At 45.9% G+C, this 22,209-nt stretch overlaps 2 protein-coding genes across 8 annotated transcripts in view; one reads left to right on the top strand and one right to left on the bottom strand.

Annotated features, from left to right (window-relative positions):
- The window catches only part of HELZ (helicase with zinc finger), an 84,553-nt gene extending 81,594 nt beyond the window's left edge, over window positions 1-2,959 (top strand). For all 7 annotated transcript variants that reach the window (XM_058852083.1, XM_058852082.1, XM_058852084.1 and 4 more), the window contains one exon: window positions 1,330-2,959. In XM_058852083.1, the coding sequence (XP_058708066.1) occupies window positions 1,330-1,661 (332 nt within the window). In that variant the 3' untranslated portion in view covers window positions 1,662-2,959. The remainder of the gene's footprint in view (window positions 1-1,329) is intronic.
- Window positions 2,960-10,250: 7,291 nt separating this feature from the next.
- On the bottom strand, window positions 10,251-19,486 carry CACNG1 (calcium voltage-gated channel auxiliary subunit gamma 1). Its single transcript, XM_058852576.1, has 4 exons — window positions 19,047-19,486; window positions 14,145-14,219; window positions 11,907-12,044; window positions 10,251-11,203 (listed from the first exon to the last, which is right to left on the bottom strand). The coding sequence occupies exons 1-4, from the start codon at window positions 19,285-19,287 to the stop codon at window positions 10,977-10,979; spliced, it is 681 nt and encodes a 226-aa protein (XP_058708559.1). The 5' UTR covers window positions 19,288-19,486; the 3' UTR covers window positions 10,251-10,976.
- Window positions 19,487-22,209: the final 2,723 nt, after the last annotated feature.

Genomic DNA, 22,209 nt, shown 5'->3' with positions numbered 1-22,209 from the left:
ATTGGAATTTGATATGCATTGCTTTTTCTGTTGATGGAAAGAAAATGATTTAGGTTCTTATTCAAGATGTGTATTTCGTATTTTTCCTTCTGTTAGACACCTCTACCACACACAGCTTTCACCTCTGGTCCTGCTTGTCATTACTTGTCTTCTCTTGAGTGCTGTGGTTATTTTGGGAGGTTTTTTTGCTCGTGTTCTGGGTTGTTTGTTTTTTGTTGAATCATAGCAACCCTAGCAAAATTGCTTTACTTGTGTTCTTTCCAGACCCATTCTTCTATGGGTTGGTTCTGGGTTTTTTTTTTGGTTTTTTTTTTTAAGTGCTCTATAAAAAGCAGAAGCCTGTGTGTGACCCTTCCAGGGAGAAACTTCCTTTTTCTACTTTTGCAGTCATTTGGTGGTACATTTTTGTACATGCACTTTAAAAGTAACATTATATGATTAAAGACTGAAATAATTACAGGATATATCTGTTGCCCAGTTCCTAGACTATTTCAGATAGAACATGGAGCTGTGTTTCAGTGTAGTGTCTCTCTAGCTGTGCAAGACAGTAGAATTCTCCAGACAAAAGTAAGGGACCTCATTAGGATTCAGGAAATTCACTTGAAAGCAGTTTTATACCTATGGTTTAAAGCACCATTTTTTCTGATAGTTACAGGAGTTGTTAAATGTGGAGCAAGAACATATCAATTAGCAGGAATGCATTCAGCCTGAAATACCAATAATTAGTTGGTTGGCATTCAGGACTCTGAATTGCTGTTGGAGAATGAATTATATATGGTGCTGTAAATTTTAATTTTAGCCTATTAAGCTGTAAAGCAAGAAGAATGAAATACTCTTTGTGCTGTCTCAGTGGATAAAGTGCTTAAATTAGAGTAGATCCCATTTGGGAGCGGCCTCCCTTCAGCGCACCCGGAGAATCCGCTGTGCGGAATTGCCGGTTTGGGGTTTCAGCTCTAGGGTGCAAACACACGGAGGATTTGTTTAGCAATGTCAGTCTTGTGCTGCTGCTGAGTGATCCAAGAGTTGGGAATGAAGTTGGATCACTTCAAGGCCAGGTTGGACGGGGCTTGGAGCGTGCTGGTCTAGTGGAAGGTTCTCTGCCTGTGGCAGGGAATGGAGCGGGATGAGCTTTAAGATCCCTTCCAACCCAACCCATCCTGGGATTGTGTCATTCTGTGAGCTTCGTTTGCAGTGACTAACCACGGCAGATGGGTGGTGTGGGAGGAGGTTACCAGAGGGGTGGTGGCAGCTCTGCCTTTGGGCTTGCTGCAGGTGGATTGGCTGAGTCAGAGCCCTTCGTTTGCTCCAACTCTGGTTTCTCCTTCGCAGCTCCGCCGAAGGCTGCCAAGCCCCCGGAGGAACACCTGAAGGGTGAGAACATCCAGCTCTCCAACTCCTTCAACTACAACGTGCTCCAGCATCTGGGCCAGTTCCCCCCTCTGATGCCCAACAAGCAGCTGGTGGAGTCCAACAGCAGCAGCCCCCAGCCCGCGGGCGGCACCAAACCCGTCATGTCCTACGCCAGCGCTCTGCGGGCTCCCCCCAAGCCCAAACCTCCTCCTGAGCAGACAAAAAAGAACAGCGACCCCCTGTCCTTGTTTCAGGAACTTAGCCTAGGTAGTTCATCAGGTAGCAATGGCTTTTACTCCTATTTTAAATAATCAGATTATTTTTTTTAGAGAGAATTTAATTTTTATTTGTGTCGGTAGATCTAAGATAGTTGGAGCTTCACCTGTAGTTGCAAATATTCCCTTTGTTTATATTGGTAAATATATCCTCACTTAATTGCTTTGCTGCTAGACTTGCAACTAATTTTTTTTTTTTTTTTTAATTATATTCCATTATTTTGCATTTTTTGATGTGGGTCGGGTTTTTGGAAGCTTTTCTGTAGGAAGACACACACGTGTTATTTTTTAATTTGTGTAATGTTAATGATATGTTGCATTAAACTAGCAGCTGAGAGATTACCTGTACAACTTGAAAAAAAAGGAAAAAAAAAAAAGGAAAAAGAAAAAAAAGGAAAAAAAAAGTTTGTCTAAATTGTATTTAAGAAGATTGTAAGTAGCATTTACATTTATTCAATAACATTAGCATACTATGCTGGGTTTCTGTACCAGAAATGGCCAGTTAATGTAAAAATGTATGTTATTTCTGCTTAAATTCATTTAATTTTTTTTTTTTTTAATAAAGGTGCAGCATCTTCTAAATAATTTCAGTTTTATCAGCTTTTTTGTGAAGGGATGCTGCATTCTCAGACTTTTATAGTTTTAGATTCTGTATGATGTGGTATTGTATTTTCCATCCACTGTAGGGTAAAGTAAAGGCATTCTTTGCAGACACCTATGCCATTGTTTGGAAACATTCAGATAAAAGTATTGGTATACTTTAAAAAAATAATAAAAAAAAATCGAAAAAAGTAGAAAAAAATTAACAAAAAAACCCAAAAAAACTCTACATTTTATTTTTGGACAAGCTAATAATATAAGCTTGTTTGAAAAGTTAATTTGATAGGTTTTTTAAATGAATCATGAAGCTGAAAATAAATTTTTAGGTATGTTGGTGCTTAGTAGATTTAATAACTATTTTAAAAAAAATGCGTGAATTTAGTAAAATACTTTTTTGTTTGTTTGTTTAATTTTTTTTTCCACTATGCATGTGTAAATGTTTGTAATCTGGCTTTTTCCTCCCCTCTTCTCCAGTGGTATAAAGAATTGTGCCGCTTTAATTTTTTTTTTTTTTTTTTCCGGTAAAACTTTTGGTACATTATTTGATGTTTACATTAAAATGTGACATTATACAAGGAAATTCAGATATTTTGCTAACTGTTTTGTTTGAGGAACATCATTAAAGAAGAGATTTAATGTTTGTCAAAGCTGTATCCAAATTAATCTAAATCTTCTGGGGATCAGAGTGGTTACCAGGTTATTTATCTCCATGAACCTGGTCCTTAAGGAATCCAGTCCGAAAAATTAATTATGGGATATTTAAAAAAAAATAATAATTAAAGAAACAAATGTGAATGAAAATTCAGAGGATAAAAATTTTGTGGCTAAAGATTTCTGGTCTTGCACACTGTCCCTGCTTTGTGACTGGGGAGCTCCAGTGGGAGGTTGTAGAGTTTCTCCTTTATTTCTCCTTAATCCTCCTTTTACACTTGAAATAACTTTAAATCTGAGAACTGGTTTACAGGGATGAGCTGGGTGTAGTTCAGAATTCCTCCACTTATTACCTGCAAGAATTGAAATTTTAGAGCTGTGAGAGGGCGATCTCAGAATTTTACAGCTGTCCATGGGACACCTTACTGGGGAGCAGTGGCTGCTGCTCTGTTCAATCAGATTTTTGCTCTATTTACAATCAATCAGGTTCATTTTTTTTTGCATTTGGCTTCATGTGTTAAGGCAAGGGTCATTATGTAATGGGGTTGATTTAAACTCAGTACACTGCAGAGGTTTGCATATGAATTTTTTATTATAAATCTTTGCTGGTTTATGAGTCAGAAACTTATCTGAAAAACTTTTTCCTTATTTTTTGCTGTAAAGCAAAGCTCATGTAACTCCTTAATTTATTTCCTAATGTTATACCAAACAAACAATGCTGGGGAGGAGACAGCCCCTGCCAAGTTCTGCTCAGCACTTCAGCACAGGGCATGGAACCCAGATGACCCCAAAACGAGGAGAGGCCAAATTCTGCAACCTTGAATCAAGCAAAGCTGCTGTTAAATGGGTTTTTGCCAAGATGCTGGCTGCAGGAATCAGTCCCTGGGAAATTCACTGGCAGAGCTGAGGTGGGCATCCAGTGGAGGGAGGAGCAGGACTGGCAGAGCAGAGCTGGGGATCCAAAGCACTTCACATCCCCAAGTCAGCATTTTGTAATTTCAGGGGTTTCAAAGTCACTCAGTTCTATGGAGCAGCCTTTTGATTCTGTTCACCATTTAATATTGAATATTAAACTAATAAACATCACTTGTTAATTTACTGCTATCTGTCAATCAGTTAAGGGGGGAGATGGTTGCATCTCACCACATTTTATTCTATTTTACACTGGTATTTTATCTACACTGAAAATATTACAGATAAAATCCCATTTTCTCTCTTGAGTTAGAATTTCAGTTCTTTAATTTTGTGAAAACCCCAGCTGGTTTTGGTGCTAAATTTTCATAAGTGCTCTCACCCAGGAATTTGAGGATGATAGAGATGATCTGACTTAACAGCTTTAATGTGAATCATTTGGATTTCTTAGTTTTTTTTGAAAATTTTATACTTTTTTGAAATGTTTTGTCTGACAATTGTATGTCACGTATACAACCCTGAGTGAGATCTTTGGTTTTTGGAGCAGATTATCCATTGTTTATTGAAGTCATGTTTAGAAAACCCAAAACTGTATTTTCAACTCTCCTAGGGCTTCAGTCAAACTCTTATTAAAATGAAATTAAGCCTTACAGATGGCTCCAGTGGGCACTGCTCAGGCTGCACTGTAAATATGGACCTGTTGCAATTACAGGGAAAATTCAAAATTGAGTTTATGTAAATTATCTCAATCTGGGGGAAATGAGTGGAGGCTGGGGCATATGCACCAACTAGGTATGTGGTTCCTTGACATTTCTATGCTTCAGTTAGTGCCAAATCCCATGCTCCTTGTCCAGAAATAAACTCCCCATTGTTGTCTGTGGAGAATTTGAATGACAGATCTAAATTTAGTAACCTTGTATTTGATAACAAGAATAATTTCTGGTTTTGTTTTCTTTAATTCCAATTTTTGGTGAGAAAAATCTGGATGCCTCATGGGAGGTTGTCAGGGTGGTGATAAGAACTAATGAAGAATGAAGGGAAAGATTTAAAGAAATAAATTATTTGGATTCTAAGAAAAAATAATTTTTTTTTTTGCAATTCAGTTACAGCCTTCACCCTTTAAAAAGACACAGTGAATGCAGCTGGCATGTTTTTCTGGGTGTAGTTGAGGACTGAGTTCTTATGAAACCGTGAGCTTTCCACTTGGCCATCCTAGGTCAGGAGCAGCCGGAGGTGCTGCCACTCCACAGTGAGCTCAGCCTGACCTGGAGCTGATTGTGAGGTAAAATTCACAGCTCCTGAGGCTGCAGGAGCTGCCCCTGCTGTCCTGCCTCATCTGGGCTGTGCCATGGCACGTGGCTGTGCTTGTCCCCAGCCTGGATTGCTCCTGGCCCTGCAGCCTGAAGGACCTGGCAGGCTCGGGCAGAGGTTTGGTGGCACGTCCCTGTCTCTCCTTGGCAGTGCTGTGGCTGCTGGGGACCCTCCACGCTGTGCTGGTGTCCTCTGAATCACCCTGCAGTGCACAGGGTGTCCCCAGGATGGCTTCAGTGTGTCTCAGCAGTGCCAGGCTCCTCAGAGCCCTGCGTGAGTCGTAGGGACAGTTCCCCTCCATCCCCCTTGGTGCTCACGTGGCATATTGAATATTTCCACAAGACAGCTCAGAAATTGCTGTTTTGCATAAAGCTGGCAGGTTAGAACCAAGGCCCCAGCATCCATATTTTCTCCTGGAGGTTGTCATCTAATACAGATTGTCCTGGATTTTTAATTGTATGGGCTGTGGTGTTGCTGGCCCTTTGCAGGATGTGAGTCCTGCCGCTGACTGCGAACCCTGTGAGTGCCGTTCCCTACTTTGATTAATTAATGTTTTGTTCCCAGATTTGTCAAGTTCAGCTGTTTTTTTTGCCGAGAACGTGCTCTATAAGCAGTTCTTTTGCTATGTATGTAGTACCTCAGTGCTATAAGTAGCACCAAGAGCAGTGTTTGACCACTCCAAATTTTCTTTTTAGACTGAGCTCGGGCATATCAGAACCTGCACATTTCCAGGGCAGTGAGCCCACGATGCTTCGTGCCCTGCCCATATCATCCTTCAACTCATTTGTTTTGTTAGTTTTTAAAGGTTCTGGTTTTCCTAGAAAAACTGCAGACAATTAACTTGTCAAGACAGATGGTGATGATCTATGGTGCCTATAAAAATTTGCACATCGTATTCCTTGACATGAAATATGGGCTATTTCTGTTGGTGTAGCAATACTTGAGCCAGTCTCTTTTTGCTGGCTGTATCAGGGAGCAAGGGCTGAATCCTTCTAAATTTGTTTCTTTTTCTTCCATTCAAGAGAAGTAACAGGATTTGCAGCAGCAGCAATGGAAATGTCAGTTCGGTGTGGGGGTTTTTTGGCAACTTTAGCTGAGAAATGTTGAGGAGTTCTTACCTCATTAAGGATTAATAGATGCTTCTGACAAATTACAGAACGCTCGGTGATATGAATTATCCAAGACTGGTTAAAAGATGTTGTCAGTCCCTTTTCCAGAAGACTTGGCTTCCTGCTGGAGGGTAAATACCTCAACAAGACCAGCTGTAAAGCCACTGAGGTGCTCCCAGTGAGACTGGTGATACTGGGCACGAAGCTGAGCCACAGCCTGGGGTGCAGCCTTGCCAGACAGAATTGTGCTGCTGGTTCTGTTACACAGAAAAAAGTCCAGAATTCCGAGTTCATTCCCTTCTCTGCATTTTTTTGAAGAAAGCAGCTCAGTGTCTGATGCAGAGTGGGAATCTGTGGTGTCTGCATGCCTTGAATTTATGTTCCATAGCTTCAATGGAGCCTGAGCATCGATCAAGTGTGACAAAACAATGACAATCTCATCCTCTACTTCAGTCAAAACGAAGTTGTGACGCTGTTTTCTTGTCCCTTGGTGACAGTGGAAAGGGGAAATAATTGGAATGGATGCTTTTAGAGCAGGTCCCACTGCTGTGTGTGTTTTATGGTACAGAGCAGCCTAATACTCCTGTAGTTAAGTTATAAAGTAATGCAGTGTTCTGAGGGGTACTACTACTGTGGAGGACATTTTAAATTAAGTTCAGGCTGAGGTTTATTCTCTAACAGTGTCTGGCCATGGCCAGGTTGCTGGCATGTGACTGCCCAGCTGCAGCTCTGGATGGAGCCCAGGGCTCCCCCAGGGCTGGCAGAGCTGCGAACTTCTCCTGACTCCTGTGTCAGGTGTGTTCCTCAAGAGCTGTCAGGCCCATGAGGAGGTGTCCCTCAGGGATCTCATTGTGGGGGGGAAATTTCCAGATCTTTGGGACTTCCTGGAAATCATTTCCACAGCTGTCAGGGTGAGGAGAAAAAGGTGATGGCCACAAGGAAGTCACAGAGTAGAAAGGGATCAGTGAAAACCAAAGTAAATTAATAAATACTTGTGCCTTTGTAAACTATGTTAGGGTGATCAAACACCTGAGTTTCCTGCATGTGCTTGGACTAAAGGAGAAATAGGGGTGTGTGCCAGGATTTTGGGGTGAAATCCTCTCTCATGCACCCATCTGTGCTGCCTTGTGTGCTGAGCTCCTCTCCCCCCACCCGCTGGTGCTGGGCTGTGCCTGCAGAACCTGGTAGTAGATGAAGGGTGTTCAGGAGCTCAGCTTGCTGCTAAACACGCAGTTTTCTTCTTCAGGGTTGCTTGTCTGACACCTTTTCTGCACATTAAATTCACACAGCACAGCATTTAAAAACAAGGGAAGCAGATTCTCTCCACGCCTCACAGCAAATCTTACATAAACAAAAAACCTTCACGTCTTCTGTTGCGTTGACTGTGATTTAACACTTGGGCAGAGTGGAGCAGCCCAAATCTCAGCACTTGGCTTGGGCAGTGCCCTGGGGCACCTCTCTGTGGCTGTCTGGGGAGGGGACAGGCACTGGTGTTGGATCAGGGGGTGCCTGTGACTGAAGGTGTCCGTGGGTCTGTCTGTGACAGGGCCAACACTCAGGATCTCCTGGTGGCTGGTAGTTGTTCCTTATTCTGCAAATGGATTTGCCTCTCCCTCTCTCTGGTGCCTGTTTCCCACTCAGTTCTTTGGCTGTGTCCCAAACCCAGGAGTGCTCCTGTTGGATGTGTAGCAGCCAGGTTCCCATCCCTGTTTGGCTCTGGTGACTCCCTGCTGGTGAGGACATTTCCTTCACATTCTCAATTCCTGAGGTTCTGGTGGCTCTTCCTTGCTGTTTGCTCAGCTGAGAGAATGAAAACTGAAACTGGTTACAGCTCCCCCCTCTAACATTATATTCCTTTTCCTTTATGAAGGCCAATTACTTTTATTAACTCTCTTAAAACACATTATCAGCTCTCTGGCAGAACAAACCTGCTGCAGGAGCAGAGCCCTTCCCACCGTGAATACCAATGACCGATTTAATGGATGGGTCCCTCTTCAGCAGTTCTTAATATCTGGAAGAAGAAAAATGAAGTTACCCACGTGCTTCTCAGTCTGGCAGGGATCATACAGAACAGGGAATGATCACAAAGCCTCAGCCTGGAGCAGAAAGAGAATAAACTCTGAGTCTTAAGGGCTTTAGGAGGCATCTGGCTGTGGGTGTAGGATCTCGATGCTGTGAGCTGTGTGTTTTCTCTGCCTCGTGAGTAAAGTGATCTCAGAGAGGCTGTAAAACCTTGGGTCCAGGCCAAGGCCCAGCACTCACCAGGAATCTTTCCACTGCCCTCACTGGGGCTTGGATGAAGCGTGTCAGGAGTGTGCAGGAGATGGGTGAGACCTTCCAGGGTGTGTTTATCTGAAATGTGCACGTCTTGCTCTTGAATATCAGGAATGGAACTAAGCAGCATCTTGGCTGGGTAAAAAGTTGGCCCATCAGCGTAAGAACCCAGCTAGAAATGACTTTCTCCCAGCAGAGGTACTGAAAGAGAGGGATGGCACTTCAGGAAAGATGTGGATGGGTGAAGGGCTTCCCAGGGATGCAGGATGTGCCACTGCTCCGTGTGGGGTGATGAGCTCAGACCTCTGTCCCCAAACCTTGCTTATCTCAACCCATGGCATGTCTGATGATGATCTGAGGTGATGATGATGATGATGGCTGAGCTGGGAATGCTGTTGTTCCTGCCAGCTGTTCTGTTTAATATTTGCTGTGTTGGTTTGGATGTCCCAACCCAGGATCTGCCACCCCAGTGGTCACACTGACTACTTTTCTTCCTGTTGTTGCATGTAAAGGTTCTCCCTAGAAACTAGCCTCTGTTTTCCTGAACAATGAAAATGCAAATTCAGGATGTCAGCTCTGTACCCAAAAATAAGGTTTCAAAACCATTTAGCATTTCAGAGTGGTTCTGTGACAACGTGAAGACTTGCAGTTGTCTCTCATGATGAGAGACAGGCAGAGCTCCTCAGCTCACACTCAGATCTGAGCACCAAATGAGTGTTTTATCCCAAAACTTTATAATATATGTGTTATTTGTAGTGCTTTTCAACTTCAAAGAGCTTGGAAAACATTAATGCAACTTCACAAAAGGCTTCTGTTCTCGCTGCCACTCTGCTGATGGGGAAAATGGAGATGAGCCTGAGTCTGGCTGGGGCTCAGCCTCGACAGTGGGGCCAAGGGCAGCCCCTCGAGCCTGCATGGAACTGCTGCAGAATTTCTGCAAATGTTTGAACATGCCATGATTTCAGACCTCTTCCAACTGACCAGAGAGTCTTCTGTTAGGAATTCTGTTTTTCTTTAGGGTTGTGGACATATAAGCACAGAGGGAAGAGCACTTTGGTTCCCCTTTCTCCTGATTTTTAAATTACAGGGTGAAAAGAGTACCCTGTAAGCCACATACTTTTTCCTGCTTGGGGGAAAAATGCTGAGCAGATTCTGAAAACTGAACTGTAAAAAACAAAAGAAAAAAAAAGAAGAAACCTCCCACCTCTTGGTGCTGGGGCACTGTGAGGGTGAAAAGGGTTTGGCTGGAGGGGCTGGGGGAGCATGTGCAGCTGGGGGACCCCCAGTGCTGCTGATGGTTGGACTGGGGGAGTTCCAGTGCTGCTGATGGTTGGATTGGGGGACCCCCAGTGCTGCTGATGGTTGGATTGGGGGACCCCCGGCCCCCAAAGTGCTTCAGGCTGAGCCCTGCAGGATCTGAGCAGCAAAGCAGCACCTGCAGCATCCCCCAGCACTGCCTGGGCTCTGCGATTCTGCAGCAGCAGCAGCAGTGAGGCACCGGCGAGGCGCTCTCAGGGCTGCCTCTCCCAGCTCTTCCACCCAGAATCCTTTCCCTCTCAGCAGCTGCTTCGGAGGATTTTCCCTGAGATGCAGCTTTGTGAACACACGTGCAGTGAGCAAAGCAGGGTGCTCTTAAAAATCCCCTCACGGGGAGCAAATGAGAGCTCGGTGCAGCAGCCACCAGCCAGCCCTGCTGCCATCGTGGACCTGGCAGAGTCTGATGGGCCAAGTGATTCATCCATCAAAATAATTTTCCAGAAAATCGTGCTACCGGAAGATGATGGTTTTTATTAAAGGAAAATATCACTCTTCATGTTCAGTACTTCTTGGCTTCACCACTGAAGTTTAAGCAAAACACAAGACTCTGTTTTGTGGGGTTTCACGCTTGATTTAAACGGATGGAACTGCAGGGTGTAAATTTGGAGGGGGGATTTTTATCCCAATGCTACTCAAAGTTCTGTTTTTTATCAAATGCTAACATTTTCATAGATGAGCATAAGGATCTCCAACTTACCCTGGGGGAACAAGCTAACCCCTCTGAGGGAAGGAGAGGCATAAATGGGGACATTGACTCCCCAGAGAGTGTCTCTCTGACCAAGTAAGGTATAAAAGCCTGATATCCCTCATGGATCTATGCCCAACTACACCAAACATCTTCTCCATAACAAAACTGTCTCTTCTGTGGCCTGAGCTGTCTCAGACACAGATTTCCCCTCAACTGCATCAGCACAGGGCACAGAGCAGCACCATTCACACACACCCATGATGGTGTTGAGTGGTCTTTCTGCTTTCTTAAAAAAAGAAAAAAAAGAATCAAAAAAGAGAAAGGGAAAAAAGAGAGGAAAAGAAAAAGAAAGCAACGATTGCAATCGGACCTTGGTTCAGTAATGCCTCACGTGATGGAGCACGCATTGTGTAGAGAGACCTGGACATTTTAAAAAATACAAATCTTTTCAGAGCACTTTCTGGGTATTTTTTATGGGTGCAGGGAACATCAGTGCTCCGGTTCTGCATCCATGCAGGTCTCCCAGGGGTTCTGGGGGAAGCGGGGCAGCGCGATGAGGAGGAGAGCGATGCCGCAGACGAAGAGCAGCACGAAGGAGGCGCAGGCACAGGCGAAGGACCAGGAGTAACTGTACTTGATCCAGGCTGTCTCCTTGCTGTCAATCATCCTCTTCACGGATTGTCTCATGACTTCAACAGAGATGATGATGCAGAGACCTGAAGGAAGATAGGAGCAGTGGGTTGAATAACCAGCTGTCAATTTTTCATCCCTAATTAACCGCCTCATCTGTTGTTTTGCATACAGGAGCTGCAGTGAGATTCACAGGTGAGTCACTGACTTCAGGGTTTGAAGGAACCAGTGCTCAGAACTGCCAGGAGCTCTGCCATAACTGAGGTCAGCCACACTTGTTGAGTGGGATCTTTTAGGCAGGCTTGGATGGGAAATTCAAAGTGGAGGAGGAATAATTGCATTCCCTGGGGAGCTTTTTCAGAGGTTGAGGAAGGTTTTGTATCGAGGTGACAATTTGCACCTCTGTCTTTTGCTCATTGTGGCATGTCAGAGTATTCCTGGTTCATGTACAAGTGCAGTCTTTGTGTGTTGGGGAGACAGTTGTGTATTTTGGGACTGATTTAGCCAGGTTTTGTTGGTTTGAAACTTAATAAATGAGATAGAATATTGTGTGTCCCTGGTTCAGACTAGAAGGGAGTGAATATACTCTTAAAGGGGGTTGGAGAAAACACAGACCAGCTGCTGAACAAGACATTCCCACACCACACAGGGACCTGTAGTCTTGAGGCCAGGAAGAAAATGCATTCAGGGCATTTTTTAGAAGTGTCTCTGTCCCCTTGGGCTCTATCTTAAGTTTCTCTGTGTTGTCCTATGAACCAAGTGCAGAAATGTGAGCAGCCCTCCTCGTACCTGCGAAGGTGTAGAACATGGATGCTGGCTTCAGCAGATAATCCCTCTTCTTCCTGAAGGACAGGAGGACGCAGATCGTCCCGATGATCGCAAAGCCAACGCTGAAGATGGCAATGGCTGCAGCTGAAATGCTGTACTCTGCCAAAGGAACAAAAATCACCAAAAGTGACATGGTGTGCACATTCTGAGCCCCTGCCATCAGCTGTGGGGACATTGCAGTAGCTCACTCTGAGAACTGCACCCCTGATGCTGGGAGAGAAGTGGCTTTGGTGAATTATTTCCCTCAAGCAAAAACAGGGGAAAGTATTGGCCAAGTAGCTTTTGAATGTTAAGGGTATAAAAGCAGAGCAGGAAGGGGAAAATGCTTTCTGAACACCCCCTGAGATAGCCCAGAGCACCTTTGCTCATCAGCCCACCTGTATGTGGCTGCTGGAGTGCTGGGCTGGAGCCACTTTGGCTCTGCCATGGAAATGTTATTGTCAAAGCCTTGCTGGGCTCCGTGCTCTCATCCCTTCCATCACCCCACCCTCTGCTCCCAGAGTAAATAGACATTTCTCTGCTACTTTTATTCCACCCTTTCTGCAGGGCCCTGGCCCGTGCTGGTGCTGTCCCAGTGCCTGGAGAGCTGAGTGCTGCGTGGGCTCAGCCCCCGAGCGGGCACAGCAGGCTGGGGGAGAAGGGTTTGCACAGCTCATTTTTATTCCTTTGCCTTTACAACAGTGATTTCCAGCTCTGTGAAAAGCCAGATTCTTCAGGGCACGGGATTAAACCCTCCTCAAAAGTCCTGGTCTTTGCTAAGCCATGTGCTGGACTCTTCCCCCAGCCCAGCACTGCTCAGTGCCTGGGTGGAGGGGGAGAGTTGCTAATTGAGTAATTCAAGCCTTCATTTGCATGTTGTGTTCGTTTTCAGATTAGTTTAATATTTAACACATGTAGCCATGCATGAACATCACACTGCCTGATGATATTTGCCTTTCAAGCCATTAAAAAAAAATATCTCCCAGGCAAAATCATGAAGAATTTTTTTGCCTGTTACTAATTAGCTCCCATCCAAATGAGCTATTTCTGTGAAGGGGAACAGCAGATCACTCTTTGTTCTCAGTGCTTTTCATATCACTGTTTTATTATAATTTTCTAAATGTTTCTTTTTTCTCTGTGCTGGAACTGCCTGAAAGTGTTCATTTCATTGTAAAATCTTTTGCCGGGCTTAAGAATTTTCTTTTTGCCCCAAAGAAAAGAAGTTCTTCCTGATTTATATTTTTTTTTTCTGAAGAAGTTCTTCCTGATTTTTTTCCTGCATTGCCCTGAAGGCATTGGGTGCATTTTGAAGATCAGGTGGCTGGATCAGATAGCAGAAAAGTGAGCAAAAGCAAGTGACTCAGATATCTGCTTTTCTATCCAGTTAAAATTCCTTTCTTTCCTGTCTTAGGAAGCAACTTTTTTAGGGAACCTATCTTCAGGGTTTTCCACCATTGCAATTTCCACTAGAAGCAAAGCAGATTAATACATGTAATGTATTCAATGGCTCATATGTTGTAAAAATGTTGTGTTGCAAACTATGAAGGGGTTTGTCCCCAAAGAGAGGATGAGAAAGAGAGAGGAGCGTGTTAGGGGAGCCCTCAAAATATTTGGACTTATTAAAAATATGAGATTTGTCCATGAAAGACAATTTTGCTGTAAACACTGACAGTTCATGTCTTTGTAGGATCCCTGTTCCTTCCATTCATCGATCGCTCTGTTTTTTACATGACTTTCATATAAAATCAATATGAAGCATAAAATTCCTAATGGTCTTCAGAGAGCCTCTGCACTTCTTTTCAGGGTCAAGATGCTGCTTGGGGTATGATTTATTCATTTAGGTTTTATTAATATCTTTTTTTTCAGTGGCAAAGGCTGAGTGTCACAGATAGTGCCGATGTTGTAAAGCCATTTTTATGCTGGAAGGACTTTTTTCAGTTTTCCTGGGTATTGACATTGTTATATATTTGTGGGACAACTTATGTAAAATCATGTTTATGGGTGTGATCATATATAAAAATAATTGTCCCCAGGATGCTGGGATTTGACCTTGTCCAGGGCATTTTCCACATTTTTCCCAGCTGATGGTGCCTGTTAGAAATTCTGCTGCTTTCAGTGGAACCAGGGCTGAACCTCTTATTTTGGTGACCCCTTTCCATTAGATCTTGTGTGCTCATCTCTTCATATAACATTAGGAAAATATTTTGGAATCATTCTTACCTTTCTGGGTGGTTACTTCAAATATCTCTGAGGTCTCTCCTGGAGTGAAGTGCTTGAAGTAGGAGCAGTTGTGGTCTGAAAGTGAAAAAAAAAAATCAATTTTGTGCTCTTGGAAGCCTCTGATAAAATGTAGTAAAACTGAATTAACTTTTTATTGATGTACCAAACTTGCAGTGGTTTTGAGGCTCCCTACACTTGGTGATACTGAGGAACTGGAGTTGGATCTGATTTTCCTGGGAGCAGATGAGGACTCCAGGCTCCAGCCAAAGCTGAAGTCCCTCTGATACCTTTTGTATCCCCCTCAGAGCTGATTGCTCTTCTGTTTAAAATATAAATTACAGATGATTTTTCTCGTTCTGTCTTTGGCCATGTCACGTTTCTGTCTCTCGGTGTTGCAGCATTTCCTGGGGATGGGACCTGCTGTGCCCACAGCTGAGCTGGCAGCTCCAACCCACCCACAGTGGCATCACCCCAGCGGGGTTTGGTGACCTTGGAGTGCAAACAGGGAGGATGGAGTGTCCTCATCCACCTTTCCCTCCTGGCTCTTCCCTTCTGCAGCTCCCAGATCCCTGTGTGGCAGTGGGGGGGATTTGCTGCAGCAGGAGGTTTGCTGATCTGGGGGTCCCAGAGATGAGGCTGCTGCAATGCAGCAAAGCACATGGTGTTTTACTAAAATAGGAATGCTAAGAGCTTGGTTTTTTTTTTTGGCTGTCAGTAAAAAAGGAACAAAGCAAAGAAGACCAAAGCTTTTTGAAGCCCAAGCAGTTGCCCAGGGAAGGGAAGGCCGTATGAGACAAGGGCAAAGAGGTTCTCATGCAGGGCTTTGTCCAAGTTTGATCCCATCAGAGCAGTCTATTAAGTTAATTTGATAAGACAGCAGAGTTAGATAGAGGGAGCTTTATGAAGTTCCTCTGTCTGGACCTCACATGAGCACTGTGCCAGGCACGGGGTGCTTGTAGGGGGGTTGAGAAGGATCAGGATTGTGGGACAGGAGGAGATGGAGATGAGGGAAGTTGTTAGCTGATGGCCACGATCCTTTTTCTTCTCTGCCTGGTGAGGGTGACCCGGGGGAGCAATGTCACTGCTGTCAGCAGACCCACAGGAGACTCCAGCCTCGGCCTCCCAGCGGGATGGGAAGGGTCTGGTGAGGACCTGCTGACTCGGAGCTTTGGCAGCAGCAGCAGGGTAAGGGTGGAGGGTGTTCTTGCTATTTATAACTGATTTAATTGAGGGTTTGAAGGGGTGTGGAGCTGGGAGAACAGTTGCTCGCCAGGAATTTGGCTGGAAGGGTGCACTGGTGGGGACGTGCTGAGCTCCAGCCCTGACTGCTGAGCTGGGGGGACACACTCAGCACCTGCCCCAGCATCCCTGCAGCACCCAGGGGGCTCCCAAGGGGCCAGGAAACAGAGCCAAGGCTGCCTGAAACACAAAAATAGGGGTCCCTTCCCTTAGGGGCATCTCTTTGTTAAATAACGGAGTTAGCACCAGCTTCCAGAAGATGCTGGGAAGAAGCCTGGGAGAAGTTGTGGCCCTCTCCACATCCAGGCTGGGACAGGTTGCTCCAGCACAGGGTGAAGCCTGAGCCAGGCCTGCTGCAGGGCCATGCAGGGTCTGCTGTGGGTTTCTGCCTGTGAGCATTTCAGTGGTTCCTTGCAGCATTAATTTCTCTGGCAGAAGATCCCTGTGTTCTACCTGTTGGTTCTTGTGGGTTTTTTTCCGTCATGTAAATGGTGGCTGCTGGAGTTAGTGACTCAGGGAGGATTTATTTTCCCTCTCCCAGGAGATAGGTAATTGCAAAGCAGCGGTTTTGGGCCTGTTAGGGGAAGATTCCTTCGAGACACTCTTATCTGCTTAAGTTTATAAGCTGACTTTTATTTCATCTGCAGGTTCTCCTTGCTGGAGAGAAGGTTAATGTTCAGCTCTGGCATCTCCTGACCTGTTCTTTATTATCCTTGCAAATGACTGGAAGAAACACATTTGATCTCAGCCCTCTGTGACTCTAATTGTGGATTTTGAGCCTCAAAGTAGTGGTTGTGTGCCTCCACCAGTGACTGAGCGGTGGCTGAGGCTGAGCATTGTGTCTGGGACACTTTATTTTGGGATTGTTTGGTTCAGCTTTTCATTAATTCTCTAAAAAGCCTGAACTCAAAGGAGCCCCCAGGTGTGCAGTACAAATGTGGAGGCATCCAGACTTGGTGTGGTGGGGAGCACAGCACAGCTCTGTGTCCACTGCAGGGGACCAAACCACTCCAGTCCACCCTCCATCCCCATAAACCTTCCAGAGTGGACTTGTCTGCAGGAGATGGAGCTGCCTCTGTCCCTTGTGGCCCTTAGCAAAGCTCTGCCAATGTATGATAAAAGGGGTCAGCACACAAGTGGGTTGGTGGTTTTGGAAAATCCTGGCTTTTAGCGTGGTGTTTCCCCTTGTGATGAGTTTGGGAGACAGGACCTTAGAGGAGATGTTGAGGTGAGGGCTGAGCCATGGAGGGGGCCAGGCCCTGAGCTCTTTGATACACACAGAGTTTTGGAGATGGTCTCTCCAAGCAGTTCAATTTCACAGCTGCCTTGCAGGGTGAGTCCCCTGAAACACGGAACAGACAGCCCTGCTGACAACCCATTTGCTTGAGCACTTCTCCTCTCCAGTTGCCTGCACTCAGGTTCCTGTATTTACAAGGACCTTCTTAAGCTGTTGAACATCCCTGCTGCTGCCCAGATCACAGCAGCCACTTTTCAGGACAGCACCAGCACCAGAGTTACGGGCAGTGATGCTAAACTCCGTTTACAGCTGGTAGTAAAATGCTCCGGTGCCCACTGACCACAGTTAAAAATGTCTCAGTATTAATCTGAATTTGTCTGGTTTTAACAACCATCTCCCTGATTTTTTTATTTGTTACAGCAGGATGCTGAACCCTCTTCAATTTGTCAACACCCTTGGATGGGTGCTGTAAAATTTTAAAGCTCTGCCTAAATCACAGCCTGCTTTGTGGACTGCAAGCCAAGTCATCCTCCCCATTCTGCGCTGTGCTGAGCTCAAAACCTAATAAATAACGTTAATCATGCCATCCATTTCCTCCACAGGGAGCGACTGGTAAATGGTTATTAATTCAGTGATAAATTCTGATGCCTCTTTCCCAGTCCTGGCAGTAATGTCTGGTTATATCTCATGATTTTCAGGAAAAGCAGCGCCTGCATCTGCTCTTTTACTGCGCGTTTGTTCATTCACATTTTCTCGGCTGCTGCAGCTTTCACAACCCTGGTGTTTCCCTGCCGACATCCCTTCCCAGAAGTGTGAAATCAATCTAACAGGAGCCTTGTGGCCACAGCCTCACTCAGCAGCCCCAGCCCCAGGGCTCTGCTCCCTCCCCTTGCTCTGATCCTTTCCCAGCTAAAACAGGGATGAAGGTATTTATGTTATAATTGAGGTGCGAATTTCACCCTTTGGAACGTGATTATGACCAAGCTGTCATCCGAATTCCCAAATACCTTTAAAACCTGGATGAACCAGCTCTGGTGTGGGGGACAGTCCAGCCCCTCCACAATTCCCAGTTATTCTGTGCCTGGTGGAATGCGGCGCTGGGATGTGATTCAACGTCCGTGCAAGCACATGCTGATGTCTGTCAAAGATAGTGGCTGCTTTCCTGTGCCCTGCCTGCGAATCTGCTTTGTGCAGACAGCTGGATATTTATGAGTTTTATATTTACCCCAGGGCCGTGCAGTTTTGCTGTTTATCCACTAATTTCTATTGTTTTTCCTTTTGTGGGAGTTCTCTGTGCGCGGGGGAAGGCGTGCAGCGAGGAATACGTCTCCAGGCACGTAAGTACCTTCCTGAGAGACATTAAGCATATGGATGACACACTCCCAAGTTTGGTTAGAGGCAGATCCACATGCTGAGGCTCAGCTCCTCTCTTCACAACATGTAATTTGGCCAAAGAGATAAAGAATTGCAGTAATACAGGCAATATACCGTCAGCCCAAGCAGGAAGATTTTTCACAGGAAATTTTCAAATATGTGTTAACATATATTTCATTTCAAGCAGTGAGTCTAACACGAAGGCAATCCTGTTATTTCTGTTCTGGAAAGCTTCCAGTACCCTATAAGCCTTCTAAAAAAGCAGCGTGGCTCAGTCACAGAGGCAGTGTATTAGTGCAAACGGCATGGATGTTGCTGACTTGGCAATCAGCAAAAACATAATGAGCTCCTTTAACCACGGGAATGGAGCAGCCTTCCCGGAAAGCTGCCGTGCCCACTGCCCTCCCCATCGATTGAACTGGAGGTGGAGACGTGTGTGGGAGCAGGTGCCTCTGGTCAGAGGTGAGGAGGCTCCCTAAGTCCTTGAGAAATTGATTTAAACTCCGTTTACGACTCTTTTTCTGGAAGCTGACAAACCATCCTGCAGGTCCCTCTCCCTGCCCTGCCCTGAGGAATGGCAGCTCAACACAGCAGTGCTGTGGATGGGCTGTTCCTCTGGGGTTATATGGATCTGGAAATCCTAAAGATCCAGCTCTGCTTGGTGGACCCGTAAATTCTCTCTCTTGCCTGCTGCTGTCAACATGCCTGTAGGACCCTTGGCTGGGGTTCAGCAGGATTCCCTCCATCCCAATCTCCCTTTGTGATTCCCCCATCCTCCTCCCCTTCTCCCCACGGTTGCTGCCGCACGGGAGACTCAAATATGGTCACAAACAGACCAGGACAACACAGCAAAGCAGCCCCAGCGGGAGGGATGGCAACGAGGTGTTTGCACACCAACAGAGCACAGCCCCGTGCGCCCCATCCCCACCTCTGTGCCTGTTTTCCTTCTGCTGTGGGGGACCTGGAGCCTATTTTCCTTCGCCGTGTCCTCCAACCTCCTAAGCAAAGCCAGCTGAGAGTCCTGGTGCTTTCTCCCGTGCATGCTCACGTACCTCCTGGCAGGCTGATGGGCCCACAGCTCCTCTCTTTGGCACCTTGCTCCTGCATGAAAATCCGCTTGGTGCAGAGTCTCCAGAGCCCGAAATGAGCTGCCTCGCAGGTGGTGGTGTTTTTCTCCAGGCTGGGGCTGAGCACGGCCCAGTGGTCAGTCACTACGGCTGCGAAGAGCAGCGAGATGCCCACCAGGATGACGGAGAACGTCAGCCGGACCTTCAGGGGTTTGCTCTCGTCCATCTCGCTCCGGACCGGCGCTCGCGGGGGATTCGCGAGGGCTCCCGAAATCCTGGCTCATCCGAGTGCCTGGAAATGTCAGTCCCGGGGCTGCAGGCAGCTGCTGGGCTGTGTCAGGAGGATCCCAATGCTCAGCTCAGCTTTCGGCCCCGTCCCACCCGGGTTGTTTTGGATTCCCACGCCCGGCCAGGCGGGCGCTTGCCGGAGCGGCCGCAGCCGCTGCGCAGGGGCTGAGATCTCTTGACTTGCAGCATGCCCAGAAATAGGCATTAATAGGATGATTAACTTTTCAGCGAGGTTATAAAAACATCTGTGTTTATAATAGTGCTGGGCCTGGGCTCAGACTGATCCTAAACAGTTTAATAGCCCTGGAGCCCTCTCACCCCATGCCTCACAGGAGCTCAGAGGTGGACGTGTCTCCAGAGCCCACAACTGTGGCAGAAAGTGATAAAATAAGCCAACTAGTTTATTTTATTATTTATTTTTATTATAGCTATTTTTATTTCAAGCTTTTATTACAGTACGTTTTATTTACTCTGAACTGTTGTGAGTAGTTGGGGGTTTTTTGTACTGTCTGTTTTTTTTGATGTTTAGTTTTGTTTTGTTTTTGTTGTTAGGTTTTTCTGTGTCTGTTTTTTTTTCTTTTTCTAATGCAATATCTCTCAAATACTTGTTTGCTTTCCTATCAACTGGATTCCCCTTGATGCTTGCAGTAACTCCAACAGCCACTCAACACATCCATTCCTTTCTCCAGAAGTGACTTCTCTTGCCTAAAGCCCAGATTGCTGGGGCTGGGCCAGCCTCTCTCCTTCCCTTTGATATTTCAGCTGATTGTAAAGCCAATTTGATGGCAATGTCAATGCAGAGGCCACTGTGGAGGTGACATTACAATTGTGATGTCAAACTGAGGAAGGTGCCAGTACCTGAATGTTAAAAGAATGGTTAAAAAAGTGCCAGTGGAAAGCTGCAAATATCATTGTGTCAAGATAATGTCAGAGCTACTCCAGTCCTGCTTTATTAACACCCCAGCTTGATGTCAAAATAAAGGTGCAGAGGTGTCAGCTCAAGTTGATGAGGACGATGTGGAGCAAGGAATTAAAGTGTAGGGAGAGCATGGGAAAGAAGGAGAAAATAAAGTCTGAGTTAAAAAATATTGGTTTAAAATAACTGTAATTGAAGTATGACTTAGAGGGGTCATTACTCTCCTTGATGTGTGACAGGGATGGGTTAGGCACCCTGTGGAGCAGAGGGGCATGTGGGCACCCAGGATGGCATCTGGAGCCCCCTTCTTGCTGGGATGTGGGAACTGTGGGCAGGAGTGAAGGCACCTGGTGCAGAATTGGAGGGGAAGGGGAGCAGGGAGGGCAGTGGGGACATGGAGCAAGGCAGAGACCAGGGATGGGGCTGACAGAGATATTAGAGGCTTCCGTTTAAACCAGAACCAAGAGCTGTCATGAAAGCAGAAAGGCCTAAAGCGAGCAGACTTTAAGGCAGAAAAGAAATGCATTAAAGATGTAATGCCTTTTCCTTTGAAGCAGACTCTTGTTAAATTTCACTAGACATCAGTCAATCTCAGGAGCTGCATCTCAACTTTGATTCCTTGATGCTACAAACTCCACAGGTGGAGCAGAGGGAAGTGAACGTGTGTTTGCAAATGTGGGCACAAAGCAAGGCTCTGGTTGCTGAGGCATCAAGTGCTAATGATCCTGCTTTAGACTAATTACAACCTACAAGGACTGCAGGGGTGGGAACTCATTAATTTTTTTCCCTGGTGTTGGTCTTTGTGCCTCTTCCAGTGCTGGCAAGAATCACACTTTTTGTTCTCATTTAGATCCTTCTTTCTGGAGTTCTATGGGTTTGGTTTGGCTTTGAGTTTCCCTAATTCCCAGGAAACAGCTGAAGTGAAATCAGAAGTGAATAATGGATCCTTCCCTACGGCTGATTGGAGCTGGGGGTGTGAACAGGCTTTGATGAGCCCCAGCATGGGCAGCAGTCGCTTCCCAAGCTCACAGAGCTGCAGCTGAGGTGAAAAACTCCCCCCAGCCCCCCAAAACCACCTCAAACTGGCAGCCCATGGGAGAAAAAGGGATTTGTGGGGTATTTGTGGGGTATTTGTAAAATGCAGAAACAAAACAGATTTCTGGAGGAGCGCAGGACGAAAGCAAACCCTGGAAGTTTTCTGCACATCCAGAACACCATGGTATCTAATCCTCTGGGAATGGTTCCTGCAGCCTCCCTGTGACAGCTGGTAAATATTCACATTTAAAAATCAATATCACATGAAATATAAACAGACTATTAATGAGGACCTGTTGGAAGGCAGGGAGGGCTGCAATTAGTTGCACTTTAGCAGCAGCGAGTGAGGGACACAATTCTGTTTCTCTTCTGGAGAAAATGTCAGAGGAGGCGTCTGAAGCTCATCTACTTTGTTGGTTTTTTTTTTTCCCTGGCAGAGGTGGTGACTTGGCTCTGCTCCCCAGCACTTGTACTCCTCTGTATTTCTTTCAGACCAGCCTCAGCATTTACCACAATCAGGTTAACCTCACTCTGTGGTTCCCTGCTTGCAGAACAATGCTCTGCAGAAAACCCTTCCCAGGTCAGAACAACCCAGGGAGGGGCAGGCAGCACCTCAAATGTGAGTTCAGCAAAGAGTTTTCTTCAAACAGGGTCTCCTCAGTAATATTTGGGCTCCCCAACCCACATTGCCCAGGTGTGGTGAGATCGGGTGGGGTCTGCACAGCCAAAACCTGGGAATGCCTCTGATGGTGTCCTGAGAACTCCCCGATTGTGGGGTGGAAATCATGGGATGCAAGAGCTAAATGTGTGTGTTTTGGCTGGCTGTTTTATTTTTCAGTAGACTCCCACCCTGCTGTGTGTTTCTGGCCTTCCCTGCTGCCCCTGTGACTGACCCACAGCTCTGTGCTC

This window comes from Poecile atricapillus, chromosome 17 (genome assembly GCF_030490865.1).
Source record: "Poecile atricapillus isolate bPoeAtr1 chromosome 17, bPoeAtr1.hap1, whole genome shotgun sequence".
Classification (NCBI taxonomy): Eukaryota; Metazoa; Chordata; class Aves; order Passeriformes; family Paridae; genus Poecile; species Poecile atricapillus.
The sequence above is the reverse complement of the archived record's forward strand: the minus strand, read 5'-3'. Positions and strand labels throughout refer to the sequence as shown.

What these genes read in the sequence shown, in the direction of transcription:
- CACNG1 (XM_058852576.1), bottom strand. Translation starts at nt 19,287, where the DNA reads ATGGACGAGAGCAAACCCCTGAAGGTCCGGCTGACGTTCTCCGTCATC. An exon ending in GCCCATCAGCCTGCCAGGAG is followed by an intron (nt 14,220 to 19,046) that starts GTACGTGAGCAT and finishes TTTCACTTTCAG; the next exon opens with ACCACAACTGCTCCTACTTC. An exon ending in TGAAGTAACCACCCAGAAAG is followed by an intron (nt 12,045 to 14,144) that starts GTAAGAATGATT and finishes TTCCTTTGGCAG; the next exon opens with AGTACAGCATTTCAGCTGCA.